Consider the following 15,590-nt stretch of genomic DNA (forward strand, 5'->3'; position numbering starts at 1 on the left):
TAATTTGTGATCGAAAATAAAAGAATTTAAGATAAAATAGAGGACTTAATTAAATTATATAAAAGCCAGCTAGCTTGGAAACTGTAGTCAAAAACTTATTTTATGAAGGTAGAAACGGTTGACTTGATTATTGAAGTTGGAGCAACTAATTTTATGTCCATCTGCCTGTCATGCATGATTCTCAAGTAGTACTTGCTTTCTGATTAAAAAGTCGATTTAATGAAAAAGGGTTAGCAACTCCCCTAACTAGTTTCTTAGTATCCATAAATAAAATCAGTCTTCTTCATGAGCCAATATCTTTGTGAGAGACTCTATATAATGTTCATTATTTCAGCCATTCTCATCATCAACAGTTTCTGAGTCTTCTCAATTAATCAACTATTCTCATCACCAGCTTTTACGTAGTATTTTATCTCACGTTTTCGTCACAGAAATGAGGAGCGGTGATTCAACCACAATTGATGTTCCAGAGTCGAGTGCCATTGCCAAAGGAAAAGCGCCTCTTATCGCAGTTGCCAAGCAAGAGAAAGGCGGATGGAAAAGAGGAGTCGCCATTTTCGACTTCATTTTGAGGTTAGGAGCTATAGTGGCTGCTCTGGCAGCCGTATCCACCATGGGTACTAGTGATGAGACTCTTCCCTTCTTCACACAGTTCTTCCAGTTCCAAGCCAGTTATGATGATTTACCCACTTTTCAGTACGTGATTTTCCATCTCTCCCTCTCTCTCGCTATAGCAAGTTTTGACGAACAATTGGGACCAAAATGCTCATCATGACATTCAAAACATGCAGGTTTTTCGTCATTGCAATGGCCATAGTTAGTGGCTACCTTGTACTTTCCCTTCCTTTTTCCATAGTATCCATTGTTCGTCCCCATGCAGCCGCACCAAGACTACTGCTACTCATTTTGGACACAGTAAGTTACCTCCTCAGCCATTTAAATTAGCATCATAAACAATTTTCATTTTCCATCACTTTTTTTTTTTTTTTTTTGTTTCCCTTTGGAAGTACTGAAAATCTATCCTTAATTCGATTTTAGGTGGCACTTACTCTAAACACTTCTGCTGGTGCTGCGGCCGCTGCCATAGTCTACTTGGCTCACAATGGCAATCCCAACACGAATTGGCTCGCTATTTGCCAGCAATTTGGTGATTTCTGCCAGAAAGTCAGTGGGGCTGTGGTGGCATCGTTTGTTTCGGTTGTTGTGTTCATGTTCCTTATTCTTCTGTCTGCTTTGGCCATCCGAAAGGCTTAAGAAGATCATGGGAATCGAAAGTGCTTAAATATATTTGAGTGTTGTATTGTCTGATGAAGTTATTTCGATGTTTCTTTTGAACTCTTTAGTAAGCGTTAATTAACTTGCTTCGCTGTGTGCATGGCAAGCGCTGTAATGAAAATTATTGTATTTTATTTATGCACATTTGAATATTTGAGTGCAAGTAACTTTTCCATCCCATGCTTTGTTTTTTCCTTTGATGTCTGATCTGTTTGATTGTGATCAATTTGGTGAGAATCCCTTAGGGAGTTAGGGTGTTTGTCTCCTGAGTTAGTATTTGACAGAGGATAAAAAAAAAATTGTACAATTATTGCACACCAAAGCCTCGTTTGTTTTTAGGAAACATCTCATCTTATCTCATATCATCTCACTTCATCATTACAACTTTCTCAAATCTCCACACAAAATAAAATAAACAATTCAACTTTTTCAAATTTTAAAATAAAAATAATATTAAAAAATATATTCTAACAATATTTTATTCTACTTTTTAACTTTAATCTCATCTTATCTTATCTCATCTCTGAAAACAAACGAACCCTTAGTCTCTATTTATAAAACTACTCGTAGCGACTGGCACGAGGTACAACTGTTGGATAAAACCGAACAGTATTTATCTCTTAACACTTCCTCAATTAAGACTCTCCATGAGAGACCGTCATCATGGAGAGGATGCACATTGTTTATATGGTCACCCCGTGTATCATCTTTTTTGAAATTAGAGAGAGGGGACGGGAGTATGGCAAATGTTAGATTTGATTATTTCTATTTTTTATTTAACATATTTTTTATATGTGGGTTTGATTCTCTCTCGATAAGTGGGCTCACCACGTAAGTATTTAATTAAATGGGTTCGTGTATAATAATAACTTTGGCAACGGATCAGGGATGACCCAAAAAGGTGGAGAATTCTCTTATGATCTAAAAACCAAATGAACGAATTGCGGCCAGGGATGACTTGTCCCAGACGACATGCCGTTTTGCCCAAAACCAGCTTTTAGCTTCTAAGCACCAGCTGGTGTGGATCTTGAGGAGGTATTGCGTTAACCACAAGCCTCTTTGGCAGGTCTTCTGGAAATATGGCCACTAGGCATCAATTGTTAAAGAGAGACACTACTTTGCCCGTTTATTATTATCGCTCTATTTGATCGCTTGATAAATTTTTTTTTATTTTTTACTTAATGATTAAAAAAATAATTTTAAGAGTATTGATATTTTTTTATTTTTTAAAAATATTTAAATATATTAAAAAAATATGTAAAGAAAAAAAAAATTTATACTGAATAGTACGTTCAGCATCAACATGGACATGAGCGGCATAGTAGCCGCACCTATTGCTAAAATACTAAAATCATAGCATGCAAGAGATCATTGGATCGGGTTCAACGACATTGTTCGAGCCTTTAATACGGGGATAATGAGGTGAGAATGTTTAGTTTACAATTCATTTTGATGGCAGTCTAACGTAGAGAGGATTGGAGGGTGGTGTGAATACTCTCCGTACATAAAAGAGGTGAAATTTCGAGTCGATATATAGAGTTAATCATTCAAGTTAATTTTTATTCTACACTGATTTTAACAAGATTAATCCAAGTCAAAATGTCCCGGAGTGATTGGCCTTGATAATTTGGTTGCCCTTAAGAGATAGGCATCTCTATAATGTACTGCTAGGGGTGTAAAAGAAAATCAGTAAACTGGTAGTCCGGACCGAACCGGTAGATTCGGTATCAAGTTTGGTTCGGTTTAATACTGGTTTTATTTTTTTTAATTTTTCTTTTTCTAAAATTGGATTGGACTAAACCGGACCGGTTCATATATATATTATAATTTTTTATATTGTATATAATTTTTATATATAATATATAATTATATATAAAATAATTTTTATTATATGATAAATTACTAATTAATATAATATTAAATTTTAAAATCTTATATTATTATAGTCTATTGTATTAATAGTTATACTAATACTATATCATTATATATTATAATATACTATAATATATCACTATAGTCTATAATACAATTATAATATATATTATAATATATTATTATCACTATAGTATTATAGTATATAAGAGCCTTGTTAAGTACAAGCGTACCAAACTACGTATCAACAATTACATGATTTTTTTTTTATTGAAGAGAAAAATAAAAAAAGAAAAATTTTGAGAGGAAAAAAAAGAATCCTCTGTTTCATTAAATATATGCCTTATATGTTAATATCGGTGCGCGATTTGATACACAAACTCGCTTGCAAAAAAATTTTTTCATACTACCCTGTTCTTGAGTCTCCTTATTTATCCTGATTTCTGTAAGTACAAATCTGCACTATCTTGCGCTTGTAATCACTTTGAGCTTGTTAATTTTAATAAAGTTTATATGTTTATTACAATTGATTTTGCATATGCATACATGCATATGGTCGGTTTAACCGTCTGATTATTTTGTGCTTGCATAATTTATTTAATTATTGTGCAATATATCTTGTTTCTTCCATCCCCTTCCTTCTCTTCTTCTTTATTGTGCAATATATCTTGTGCTTGCATAATTTATTTAATTATTGTGCAATATATCTTGTTTCTTCCATCCCCTTCCTTCTCTTCTTCTTCAGTCAGCTTCGGCTTTTCTTTTTTTCCGCTGTCTTGGTAATATATTATATAATATATAATATAGTATATTAAAACTGAAAAATCAGACTGAATCAGACCGGAATCGATAAAATCGAAAGTACCGATTTAGAGAGTAATTGATCCGTAATCGATTTTTAAAAATATAAAATTAGTATATACTAATTCGGTTCTAAATTTTATTCAAAATCGGACCAAACCAACTGATTACAACCTTATATATTGCCACAAAAACAAATAAAAAAACAAGAACGAGTATATATAGGAGAATAGCTAAATAAGAGTGCAGTTAAAAAATTTCTTCTCGTATATAAGTTATTCTATTTTCAAATCACCGTCCGAGATATTCAAAATTCAGTTGCGGCTAAAGCAATTATCAAAAGAAAAGAAAAGAAATGAAAAGACTGAAAATCCAACGAGATTAGGGTTATTCCGGTAATTTAATCAGCATACTACAAGGACTCAGATCTAATTTGCAAGTTCAGCAGAACTCACGTTGCTGTCTCAACTTTCCCGGGAAAGTAAATAGAAAGGAAACTCCACAAGGAAACTATAGGATTTAGGGCTTTTCTCCGTGCAGTGAAAACATGTCTCAGACCGGAAAATTGATGCCGAATCTCGACCAGCAGAGCACCAAAATGCTCAACCTCACCGTGCTCCAGAGAATGGATCCCTTCATCGAAGAGATTTTGATCACCGCGGCGCATGTCACGTTCTACGAGTTCAATATCGAGAGCAACCAATGGGTGGGCTTCTCAATTTTATTATTCCGCTCTTTCTTCTTGCTACGTAAATGTGGGAAAGTGGAAGAAAATTAAAAGTTTGGAATCTTAGATTTTTTTCGCATCTGTTGATCGAAAAAAAACCTCAACATAACTATTCCTGCTACCGTTGTTTGTCTTACTTAATGCCATTTCTTAGCTCTTATTAAAGCAATTATGCGACATATTTTTCCATTTGTTTAATTATTATTTCTAAAAAAATAAATTGGGCGGTTGCAGAGTCGCAAAGACGTTGAAGGATCTCTTTTTGTCGTCAAGAGGTGATATTTTTGTTATGTTCGGGGTGAAGATTTAATATTTATGCCGTTCATATAGTTTCGTGTTAGAGTTTATGTGATCACGTGCACAAATTTGGCTGCCTTGCTAATGCTGTTGTTGCCATTGTTATTGTTTTTAGGAACACTCAACCGCGGTTCCAATTCATTGTAATGAATCGGCGTAACACAGGTTCGGATTTTATAGTTTTATAACGTTAAAGATGATAACGTTTGTGCTGTTTAAATGGATATGAAGTATTTCAATCAATATTGATCGCAGGTGTATGAATTTTTTTTCCAATACCGTGGTAAATCTTGGTAGTTTCTTTGAATAGAATAGAAAATGAAAATGCTAGTTGAACCGATAAAAGTGACCAATTAAATTTTTAATTTTTTATTTATTTTTATTTAATAATTAAGGAAATGACTATTAGTGAATTGGTATTTTTTTTAAAAAAAAATATTTAAAGATGTATAAAAAATGAATGAAAGAAAAGGGAAAAAAATAAAAAAAGTGCATATGCACTTATCAGTCGACTTCCTCGGTTAAATATCGGTCCGAGTAGCACGGTCCAATAGAAAAATCAAGGCCCATTTGATATGAAGGGAGCATGGCGGATTATTTGATGTTGTACAATATGGTGAATAGGGCTACGCACGTATTTCCATAACCATATAAAAGAAGTCTCTTTAGCCTCTTACCTTCTCTACTACACTTGGGATCATACCATAGTGAACAAACCGAGAAATTCACCAGAAAGAAGTGCATGATCACATGATTATCCGGAGTTTTCTTCCAAGCTGATAACTTGATTTAATTGTTAAAAAGACACCGGTGGTTGGTTACCTGCTGGAAATAAAGCTACAGTAGTTTTCGTTTCCTAGTTTGATTTCTTCGAAATGCCCAGATAGATCTCAACTGGGTCTTCACACATGTTCTATCGCTTATTTTTATTTTCATTTTAACCTCTTTTTTTTTTTGGTTAACAGATAACCTAGTGGAGAATCTATTGGGAGATTTTGAGTATGAAGTTCAGGTTCCCTACCTGTTGTATCGGAATGCATCCCAAGAAGTTAATGGTATTTGGTTTTACAATCCACGGGAGTGTGAGGATGTTGCAAATCTATTTACTAGGTACATTTTTTTCCTTACCTGGCTCAGTTAGTTGTGTTGTTGCTTGTTAACTTCTTTTTTAAACATCCCAGCTTGTACTGCATATTGATGGACAGAACAATGTAGATAACTTAGATGCAAGTTTGTTTTGAAAAATACCAGAGTGCCTTGGGCTGCTTGTGTGTTTGGATTTGCATATACTTCCTATATCACTTTCTCATTTATGCTAATGTATGTTTGTATTGTATTTTCGTATTTTAAAACCAAACTTGGATGCTATACATGTTTATGTTGTATAAAGGAATTGCATTGCAATTCTGCCATTGAGATCAAGATGTTAAGTAGATGCTTTATGACCGACATTGTCGTGTTTTTTCTACAGGATTCTCAATGCATATTCGAAAGTTCCTTCAAAGTCAAAAGTATCTCCAAGCAAAAGGTGACCATATGAGTCATAAAATTGTTATTATATGTATTCCTTTTCAAAGTGATGCAGATGCTAAGATTAGGATGATTTTCATGTTGGTCCTTGGGTACTCACAATGTGTTTGCCAGATAATACTTTAGTAATAATCTTAGGTGCATTTCCTATACTCTGTGTGTAATTGGGTAACATCCTCATAACTTTTCATTGATAATATTACTAATTACTTATTAAAAGAAATTATTTAGCAATAATCGGTGCTAGTTGTATCCATAATTTGATCGTGTTGATTTTAAGCTGGCCATAATATCATGACTAATTTTCTTTCTTACTTTCTTCTTTTTGGCCCCCTCAATCTTTTCCTACACTCAGTGAGTTTGAGGAACTTGAAGCAGTCCCAACCATGTCGGTGATGGAGGGTCCTCTGGAGCCATCATCAACTGCCCCTGATGCTCCCGAAGATTCTTCCTTTCAGAGCATTTTTGGTGTAGGTTCTAGTTTACCATTGATTCTTAATATTTTCTCTTCAATTTTAACATTAGTTTGGAGCAGTGGTATTGTTCTTTTTGAGACAGTTAACTCCATTTCTGAATATTGAACTTGTAGCGAGAGTGCTAGTCTCTAATCGTTAGTTTTTCTGTTAAGGCCTAATTCTAATTATTGTCAAGGATTTTTTTTCGTGCACATTATTGTAGTCTTTTTTCTTTTTCTTTTTTTTTTTTTTTTGGGGGGGGGGAGGGGGTTGTATTGAAGATGTCAAATAAACTTGTTTTTGTTGGCCAAAAGAATTTGTTGCTTGCATCCTGAGATGAAATAAGTGTGTGTAATGATTGTGGATGGGATCTAAGATAGTCTTTCAGATTGTCCTAGAAGCTTTTACTGCTTTTGAAAATAAAAGAAAAAACCATGCATTATATGGTATAACTGTAAAATTAGTTTATCCGTCATTGGGCTTCTCCATGCATTATAAAGACACTGAATTAGCCTGAGGTGGATGTAATGCATAAATTTTTGGGAGTGATTGAAAGCTTTCTTTATTTTTTAATACCGTATTCCTCTGGACAGCCTCTGTAGACTTTAATGTGCCAGCTCTTTTTATGATTTTCTTTTATCGTTTCTTCTTCTAGATAGGTGATTTTCTTGTATACAATGTATACACACCGCATACCTAGATGTGCCTTTTGCTTCTTCTTTTTTTAATTAAGTATTATTACTTATTAAAAGAAAAATAAATTTATTGCTATAAAGATGTGTGGTTCCATAAATATATTTATTCCTTCTTGGTTTACATAAAAATCATGGCTTGGCTTGGATGTTCTGCAAGTTTTTTTTTTTTTTTTTCAATCATGATACTGTATGCTTGCATGCTAACATGAGATGCTCTTAATTTTTCCGTTCTTGCCTTTTTTCCTTTGGAATGAATATCATACTTGTTCGGTCTCGTTTCTGACAAGTTTTTTTCACTCGTACTATTGCAGGCAGCTACAAATATTGGAAGCGGTGGTTTAAACCTAGCTAACTCAAGACCTTCTTCACAGCCCATCTATCATTCTTCTGCAACTCTCCCTTTATCGTCTCACTCGCCCAGTGTTGTTTCCTCTCCTGCAGCAACTCCACAAGTACCATCACTCTCTCTTTTGGCTTCATCCAATCCAACCCCCTCCAAGACACACTTGATCCAATCAGAAGCAGCAATCAAGTCACTAATCTTCTGAAGCCCTCTTCATTTTTTTCACCCACCACTTCCTCCTCATCTGCATTGATGATCCCACCTATTTCTTCATCAGTGCCAACAGCTCCTCTGCATCCTCCCCTGCATTTGCAGCGCCCATATGGCACTCCTATGCTTCAGCCCTTTCCACCACCCACTCCACCACTGTCTCTTACTCCTAGTTCTGCGCCTCAAATTGATGGACCATTTATTAGCAGAGATAAAGTTCGTGATGCCCTTCTGATGCTTGTTCAGGTGTTTCCATTAAGCTTCTTTTTTTTTTTTTTTTTTTTTTTTTTTTTTTGTTTCCCCCATTATCTAATTTGTTCCCATGTTTACTGTATAATTTTGGCCCAATATTTAGTGGATAATTTTGCTCATATAGTAAGTGAACCATTTTGGAACGCATTGTAGATGACCATGTTATATAGGTTAATGCCAAGGCATTAATGTGCTCATGTGGTGAGGGTTATTGGTTTATGATAAGTTGCCTAGTGCATAAACTGTAGCCTGCAACTTAGCAAGTGGTTAGGCGCATGCATCTTTATTCTTGAATGTCTTCAATCCCAACATGCCAAGCCTCTTAGCTTAAAATTTCGAAATTACCAGCTGACTCATGTAACGGTTCTTTTGCCAGGACGATCAATTTATTGATCTGTTTTACAAAGCATTGGTGAAGGTGCACCATCCATGAGTACCTTCAGAGAACTGGTGAGCTTTCCTTCTGAAGATTTTGAAGGTGAACCATCCATTAGTACCATTAGAGCAGTAGTGATTTTTCCTTCTGGATGTCGATGGGCTTAAAATATCTGTAGGGTCGGTTCTGTATATAGTTTGTTTACTCGAGTTTCACAAATGAGGGAAGTATAATATCTTTCTGGACTAACATCATTAGAACTTCAGGCTTTCGGATGCTTGTAAACTTTGAGAAGTTCGTTTCCTTGCATATTGGAAGGGTGGTACTCTCTTGATTGGTTCTGTTCATGTTATTATCTTCCGTTAAATAGAATGTTTGTAACGGCTGAAATAGAGATTTGTTTTCATTTCGAAGTCGGTCCACTCTTTGGGTAAGCAAAGCTTTATTTGTTTGACGCCAGTTCTTTCGATTGTATTGGATCGTGTTAGCGGTGTCCAAAGCCTCAGGCTAAGTTATTGGGGACGAGCATTGATGAGTGAGTGGGTGAGGGAGGGGTCGTATCCTAATGGCTTGTGCGTCGTATCCCAATAGCTCGTGGGTCACGATCATGACAGTGACGCCCAATTACTTGGAACAGATGATAAAGCACCAACCTATCTTCAACCTCTAAACAACCACTCGAGGAAGTAATAATTTTTTTCAAATTTCTTTTACTTTTGCTTAAATTTTCTATGAATAAATTTTTTAAACAAATATTATTATATTAAGAAAGCCTAATTTAGTTGTAGATGAGCTGATGTTGTATCACTTCTCTAGAAGGAAGAGTAATGTTTCATTCAGTCGTAGAGTACGCAAGTGTCGTACAGTCATTTTGAAAAAGAGAGATTCATTTTTAAAAAATTTTTTTTTTTTCATGTAATCTTGTATTTTTTTACTTTTTTTAAAACGATTGTACGGCGTTTATGTATTTCACGACTGCATATAATATTACTCTTTATGTTTTCGTCCTGTTGTCTTTTTTATTTTTTATTTTTAAATAAAAGGAAATTACATGGCAATGACACAACTGCCACATCAGCACGTAACCCGCAGCGCCTTTTTCATGCATACCGAGCAGGAGTCTTTCACAACAACCAGAAGACATACAACCAGAAGACAGTCTTTCACAACAACAAAATAACTCATTTTCTTCGCATTCTACTCGTTTTTCACAATTTTAATAGATACGAGGAATCAGGAATGTTTACTTTATCTGCACAAGACATACAACCAGAAGCCGGAAAATACCAAGACCCCAAATGCCATACACAACATGTCTAATGCCCCTTCAGTCCTCAACCTTCTCTCTTTCCTCTCCTTCTTCCTCTCCAAATACTCTTGGTATCTTTTCCTTCCTTCGTCTAATTCCCTCCTTCCCCTTCTTACCTTTGCGCCCTCTAAACTCCTCTTCAATATTACCAAACTGTCCTTCCCATTCAAATGCATCGCATCCATGTCCTCCACCTGCAAGCTCACCTCCCTCACCAGCAGTTCCCCTCCCTCGGACCCACCGCATGTTACCACAATCCCGCACTGCACCAACTCCGAGGCGGTGCCTCTTTTACCGGCCAGGATTGTCACGAACCGTATGTGCACGTCTCCGCTCAGCCAGTGCCGCTCCACCGAGACCGCCTTGTGGCTCGAGAGGTTCACCGCCCGCCGTCCGTTCGGGTCGATCAGAATCCAGCTAAGCGTAAGGTCATCCGCAAGCTCACGACAGATTTCCTCACCGCCGTTGAACCTTATCGGCGTTGGGACGACGTCTTTCGGGTCCAGAAGATCGAGCCGAAAAGGCGAGCGCTGGAACCATTCGGTCACGGTCTCGGTCTCGATGACCTTGCAGAAAACAACCTTTCCTTTGTAGTAAACATCGATGGCGGAGACGAGTTCGGTCGGATGGTACTTGGGATTAAGCGAGGAATAATTAGCGGCAGGGGTGGAGTCCGAATTGGTGAGGAGAGGAAAGGAGTCGGAGAAGAAGGAGCGGGACCCGTTGGGGAACGTGGAGATGACTTGAAGGAGACGCAGCGTTTTGGTTGAAGGCCAGGTGGAGTTGCAGATATTTGTCCAAAGGTTTTCTTCGGAAGAGAGGGCATAGAGCTGGGAGGATGTGCAGGCAGCGGAGGCTAGGGTGGGCCCGTCGAGGCGAGTTAAGATATTAGTCTGAATAATATCCGGATGGACGGCGGAGAGTGTGGTGGTGCCGCAGTCATCGACGGTGGTGGTGGAGTGAATGGGTGGTGTAAAAGTGGACGAGGTAGCCATATATGCACAATACACCGTTTTCCGGACACAAGATTTGGTAGGAAATGGAAAGACAGGAGAATGGAAGGAAACATGGGTAGTGATCGTAGACATGAAGGGTTTATGTAGGAAGTTGGAACCTACGTACCTAGGAGTGAGAGACTGAAAAGACTGGTATTTTGTTGTGAACTGAATGTCTCCTCAGTTCTCATGAATCACGAGGCTGCCCCAACTTCAGTGCAGACTGCAGTTGGTCCTGTTTTGACTTTTTTAAACAAAACTATTAATTAGGTCTAAAGCATAATAGAAAGTTTGAAATCTATATTAGTGTTTCATACGACAACTTTTGACTGGGATTATTATTGTTATTGGTAAGGTTAGATACATTTTTAAGTTTTAAGCTACTACCTAAATTTTGCAAATAAGATTTCTTATTAAAAAATTACTTTTTTTTACATAGATTTTAAATTTATTTATTTTATTAAGAGAAGTTATATTTATAATTATAAAATATGTAAAAATTGCATAATTCTTTTAAATATATATATATATATAAGACGATAAAAAATTAAGTTTTTAGTAATAAATTTTGCTATTTTTTAAAATAATTGCGTAACATTACAACAGTTGATGATTGTATGTAACAAAATTTGTATACCCTTATTAGCAAAGGATTGACGTGTGGGGAAGGTATTGGCGATCGTACTGAGATGAAGGGTAGGGGACAAGTACCACTGGATCAGAAGGTCATTAACCAGATTGTGATTGATTTAATACTTTATTATGGTAATATCGTGTTATTTATGTTCTGTACTAATTTAGTGAACCTTTTCGTATGTACTCGACATGGATTGGGCAATGCGTGTATATATATATATATATATATATTCGAGTAAAGAACACGTTGTAGGAGGAAATTGGCAGTTGATCTTGGTTCAAACTTTGAATCGGAAATTCGTGGAAGAAGACATTTTACATGGTCAGAGGTCATTTTCAGCCTGCTTCATCAGTTTTCACATTTGAGAAGTTTATTTATATATAGCAGGGGTTGGTTTGTCTTCTAAACTGGTTTTTTCTTGCTGTTATTTATAATCTTTTTCTTTTTCTTTTTTAATCTTGTCAGTTTTATTAGAGCATTGGCATTGAATTATACAAATATAAATAAAATAGACAATTTAGTTAATAGAAGATAAAAATGACATGTATTGAAAAATATAAACCAAAATGACTTTCAGCTACAGTAAATCGTCTCTTGTAATTATATTTAACATTCATTGTAACTCAACCAAATCTATTAAACAATTATTTCTTCGGTCTGGACGCTCTCTCTCTTCCCAATACTGAATCGCATTTTGGTCGAGAAAATAGTCCAACACCCATGCACGTTCTGGTCCTAGTAATTTGCTGGCAAGTACTAGTTCTACCAACCACCCAAAAAAAATGTAGTTTTACGGTTCTACCTTGTGCTACAATTGAGCAGGTTTTTTTTTATGCTTATACCTTGTGCTTGTCTCAGGTGTTTTTTTTTTTTAGATGAAAATGTAATAGATGTGTTTTTTTCGATAGTATTGTATGAAATATTTAAAATGTATTCACTACACTCCAGGACCTATCCACATATTTATCCAAGTCTCATATTGTATAATATTAATATTTTCATATGGCTCTTAATTTAAAAAACAAATTAATAGAACAAAAAAATTGAAAAAAAATTATTAAATTTATAATATTTTATTATTATTTTGTTTGATAAATGGATAATCTAATAAGGGAATAAGTTTTAAGTGGAATAACCAAATGCAAAATCATGTTATATTATGTAAATTTTGTATTTGCATTTGTATAATCCAATATTAATGCTCTTAAAAGTTATTATATTTTTAAAATAGTATGTGTAGAACATATTATTTACATAATTTAAATCATAATATTTAATTTGTAAAATTTCAAACTTATTTTTCAAAATAAATTATAAATAATACTCTTATTTTAGTTCGCAATTGCAAATATAATAGATTAAAATATATTACACGCCATAATAATAATAATGAGCTAATAAAAATGAATATAGTTTTGTCATATATATCTTTCTATTAACTTAAGATCCCCGTGAGAGTGGACTATTAAATCGTGGCGGTTCATTTGATAGCGACCCGATCGATGACCAATTACAGTTCAGTGACGAAGACGTTTTCAATATTATTATTATTATTGTTTTCAATATTTGTAAGAAAGGATAGGATTAGGGCGTGGATCATGATGATATCAGGATCAGTACTATAATCGACCCAACTCCCAAGCAAAAGATCTATAGTCTCTATTATCTTTGGTATGTATTAGGTAAGGTTTGAGTCAATTGCTTACGCCCATATGGTTGTAGACTTTTAAGCTGTCATTACTTCTACTAATTAGGATGACATGCAGCTTGATCCTATATAAATACAAATTTGATAAAAAAAAAATAAAAATAAAAAGCATTAAAAATAATTTATTTTTTTCAAATATTTTTTTATCAAAATATCTTACTTGTGACTTAATGTGATCATATTCAATATTTGTGTGCATATGGAAAGTAAAATAAACATGTAAAGAATACTATATGACAAGTGCTTTGGCTATAATGAGATTGTATAAAAGTAAATTCATAAATTGACATGATTTTATATGGTATGTTAAATTATAAAATTATTTTTATTGTAACGTAAATCTAACGTATCATATGAAGTCATGATAATTTGTAAATTTGAGATCTGTTTGCAGCTGTAGCACTTCTTTATTCTCAAATCATGTTGAAGTCTTTTTTTTCTTCTGAGCAGATCGTATCAAAGTTAGCTGGATCCTTTGCTTCTGTCCTCAATCACATGAAGATGACTCTTGAACTGCCTCTAGTTTAATATAAAAATATAATAAAAGATAATCTAATATTGATAAATCCTGAAAATGATGCATGCCCACAAATGAAAGCGAAAGGAGAAAGTAATTAAAAGCAAGCGATTAACTTAAGGTCATGAGGACAGGTCTAAATTCTGTTCACGTGAGATTTTTTAATAAATACGAAATTTACATAAATATTTAATATTTTGTGTAATATATTTATATTAGACTCTAATTTAACCAGCATATTAAAAAAAAAGTGTGGAATAAAGGCATTGAATGTTATTAAAATAAGTGAATGACATGGGACGGTAGGTGAGGCGGCGAATTGTTCCAATAAAATTGGTGGAGAGAAGAAACAATCAACTTTGACTAATGCTTTGATTCAAAAAATAAAAATAAAAAAAATATAAACTTTGACTAATGCTTTGCGCAGTAGATTGAATTGGTACTTTGATTAGATTTTAGAGACGAAGATTTAGGCTTCGATTGGTTATTCAATCTGCCTCAATTCATTTCAATTTATTATTATAATTTTTTTAAATTTTAATACAAAATATAATAAATAATTTAACTTTTTCAAATATTAAAATAATAATATTATTAAAAAATAATATTCTAACAATATTTTATCATCTCATCTCAACTTAACTCAACTTAGTTCAACATCCAAACGCAACCTTAAAAATGATGGTCCCATACTATTTATAGTTTTATAAAAGCATAAATCCAAATATATTCCAACGTTCTCACAAATTTATAATTAATGATAAATATCTCAAGGATTAGATTTTATATTAATTTTTTAGATAAATGCTATTACGTAATTCTAGTTAAATCGTTAGTTTTGTTTCATTGATTTGGTATCATCATGAAGTGTCGCGTAATTTATTAAAAAAAAATTAAAAATACAAATATAAAAGGAGTAGAAGAAACTTAAGGTTTCAATTTTCTAATTTTTTTTTTTTAATCTTTTTAGAAGTCATTTTATTTTAAATATAATTTTATATTTTCAACGGGAACAAAATAGACAGTATAATTAAGATGGCATAATAGCATTCTCCAAAATTTTAAATTGTTGGTGTCGCATTCTCTGTACAGAAAAAAGAAAATATAAAAAATATTTTAATTATGAAAAGATTTTATAAAATTAATTTACAAACCGAAAGGACTCGAGAGTCGAGATAATGTATATCCATCCTAGAGACTCCCAATATTGGGCTTTGGGTTTTGGGCGGAGGGGCTATGTTTTAGAGACGAGGCCTGAAAAAATGTACTACTAATAGCATTCTCGTTAAATTTGGCCCAATACAAATTTAAATTTTAACTAATATTATCTATTTCATTTAAATCTATTATCTATTTACTTTTTTATATAACAATAAAATAGAATTAATTTAATAATTTTTTATTTAATTTATTTTTATCACATTTTGTAGTTCTACAAATTAAATGTTAATAATAATTATATTATAATTAAATTAATATGAATATTTATCACATTTATTAAATATTAAAAATAATTATATTCTAATTAAATTAATAATTAATATTAACTAATTTATTTATGTTATCACATTTTATATTTAATAATAATAAA

General features: G+C 33.6%; 2 protein-coding genes and 1 pseudogene across 2 annotated transcripts; 2 read left to right on the forward strand and 1 right to left on the reverse strand.

The window, feature by feature from the left end:
• The first annotated feature begins 433 nt into the window (after positions 1–433).
• LOC121268472 (casparian strip membrane protein 1-like) lies at positions 434–1,254 on the forward strand. Its single transcript, XM_041172770.1, has 3 exons — positions 434–696; positions 792–915; positions 1,039–1,254. The coding sequence occupies exons 1-3, from the start codon at positions 434–436 to the stop codon at positions 1,252–1,254; spliced, it is 603 nt and encodes a 200-aa protein (XP_041028704.1).
• Positions 1,255–4,374: 3,120 nt separating this feature from the next.
• On the forward strand, positions 4,375–9,246 carry LOC121268598 (annotated as a pseudogene).
• A 748-nt stretch (positions 9,247–9,994) lies between these two features.
• LOC121268597 (probable F-box protein At2g36090) lies at positions 9,995–11,362 on the reverse strand. The gene has a single exon (XM_041172921.1). The coding sequence runs from the start codon at positions 11,228–11,230 to the stop codon at positions 10,082–10,084; it is 1,149 nt and encodes a 382-aa protein (XP_041028855.1). The 5' UTR covers positions 11,231–11,362; the 3' UTR covers positions 9,995–10,081.
• Between the last annotated feature and the right edge of the window lie 4,228 nt (positions 11,363–15,590).

The sequence above is a fragment of the Juglans microcarpa x Juglans regia genome, chromosome 5S (genome assembly GCF_004785595.1).
Source record: "Juglans microcarpa x Juglans regia isolate MS1-56 chromosome 5S, Jm3101_v1.0, whole genome shotgun sequence".
In the NCBI taxonomy this organism is placed as follows: Eukaryota; Viridiplantae; Streptophyta; class Magnoliopsida; order Fagales; family Juglandaceae; genus Juglans; species Juglans microcarpa x Juglans regia.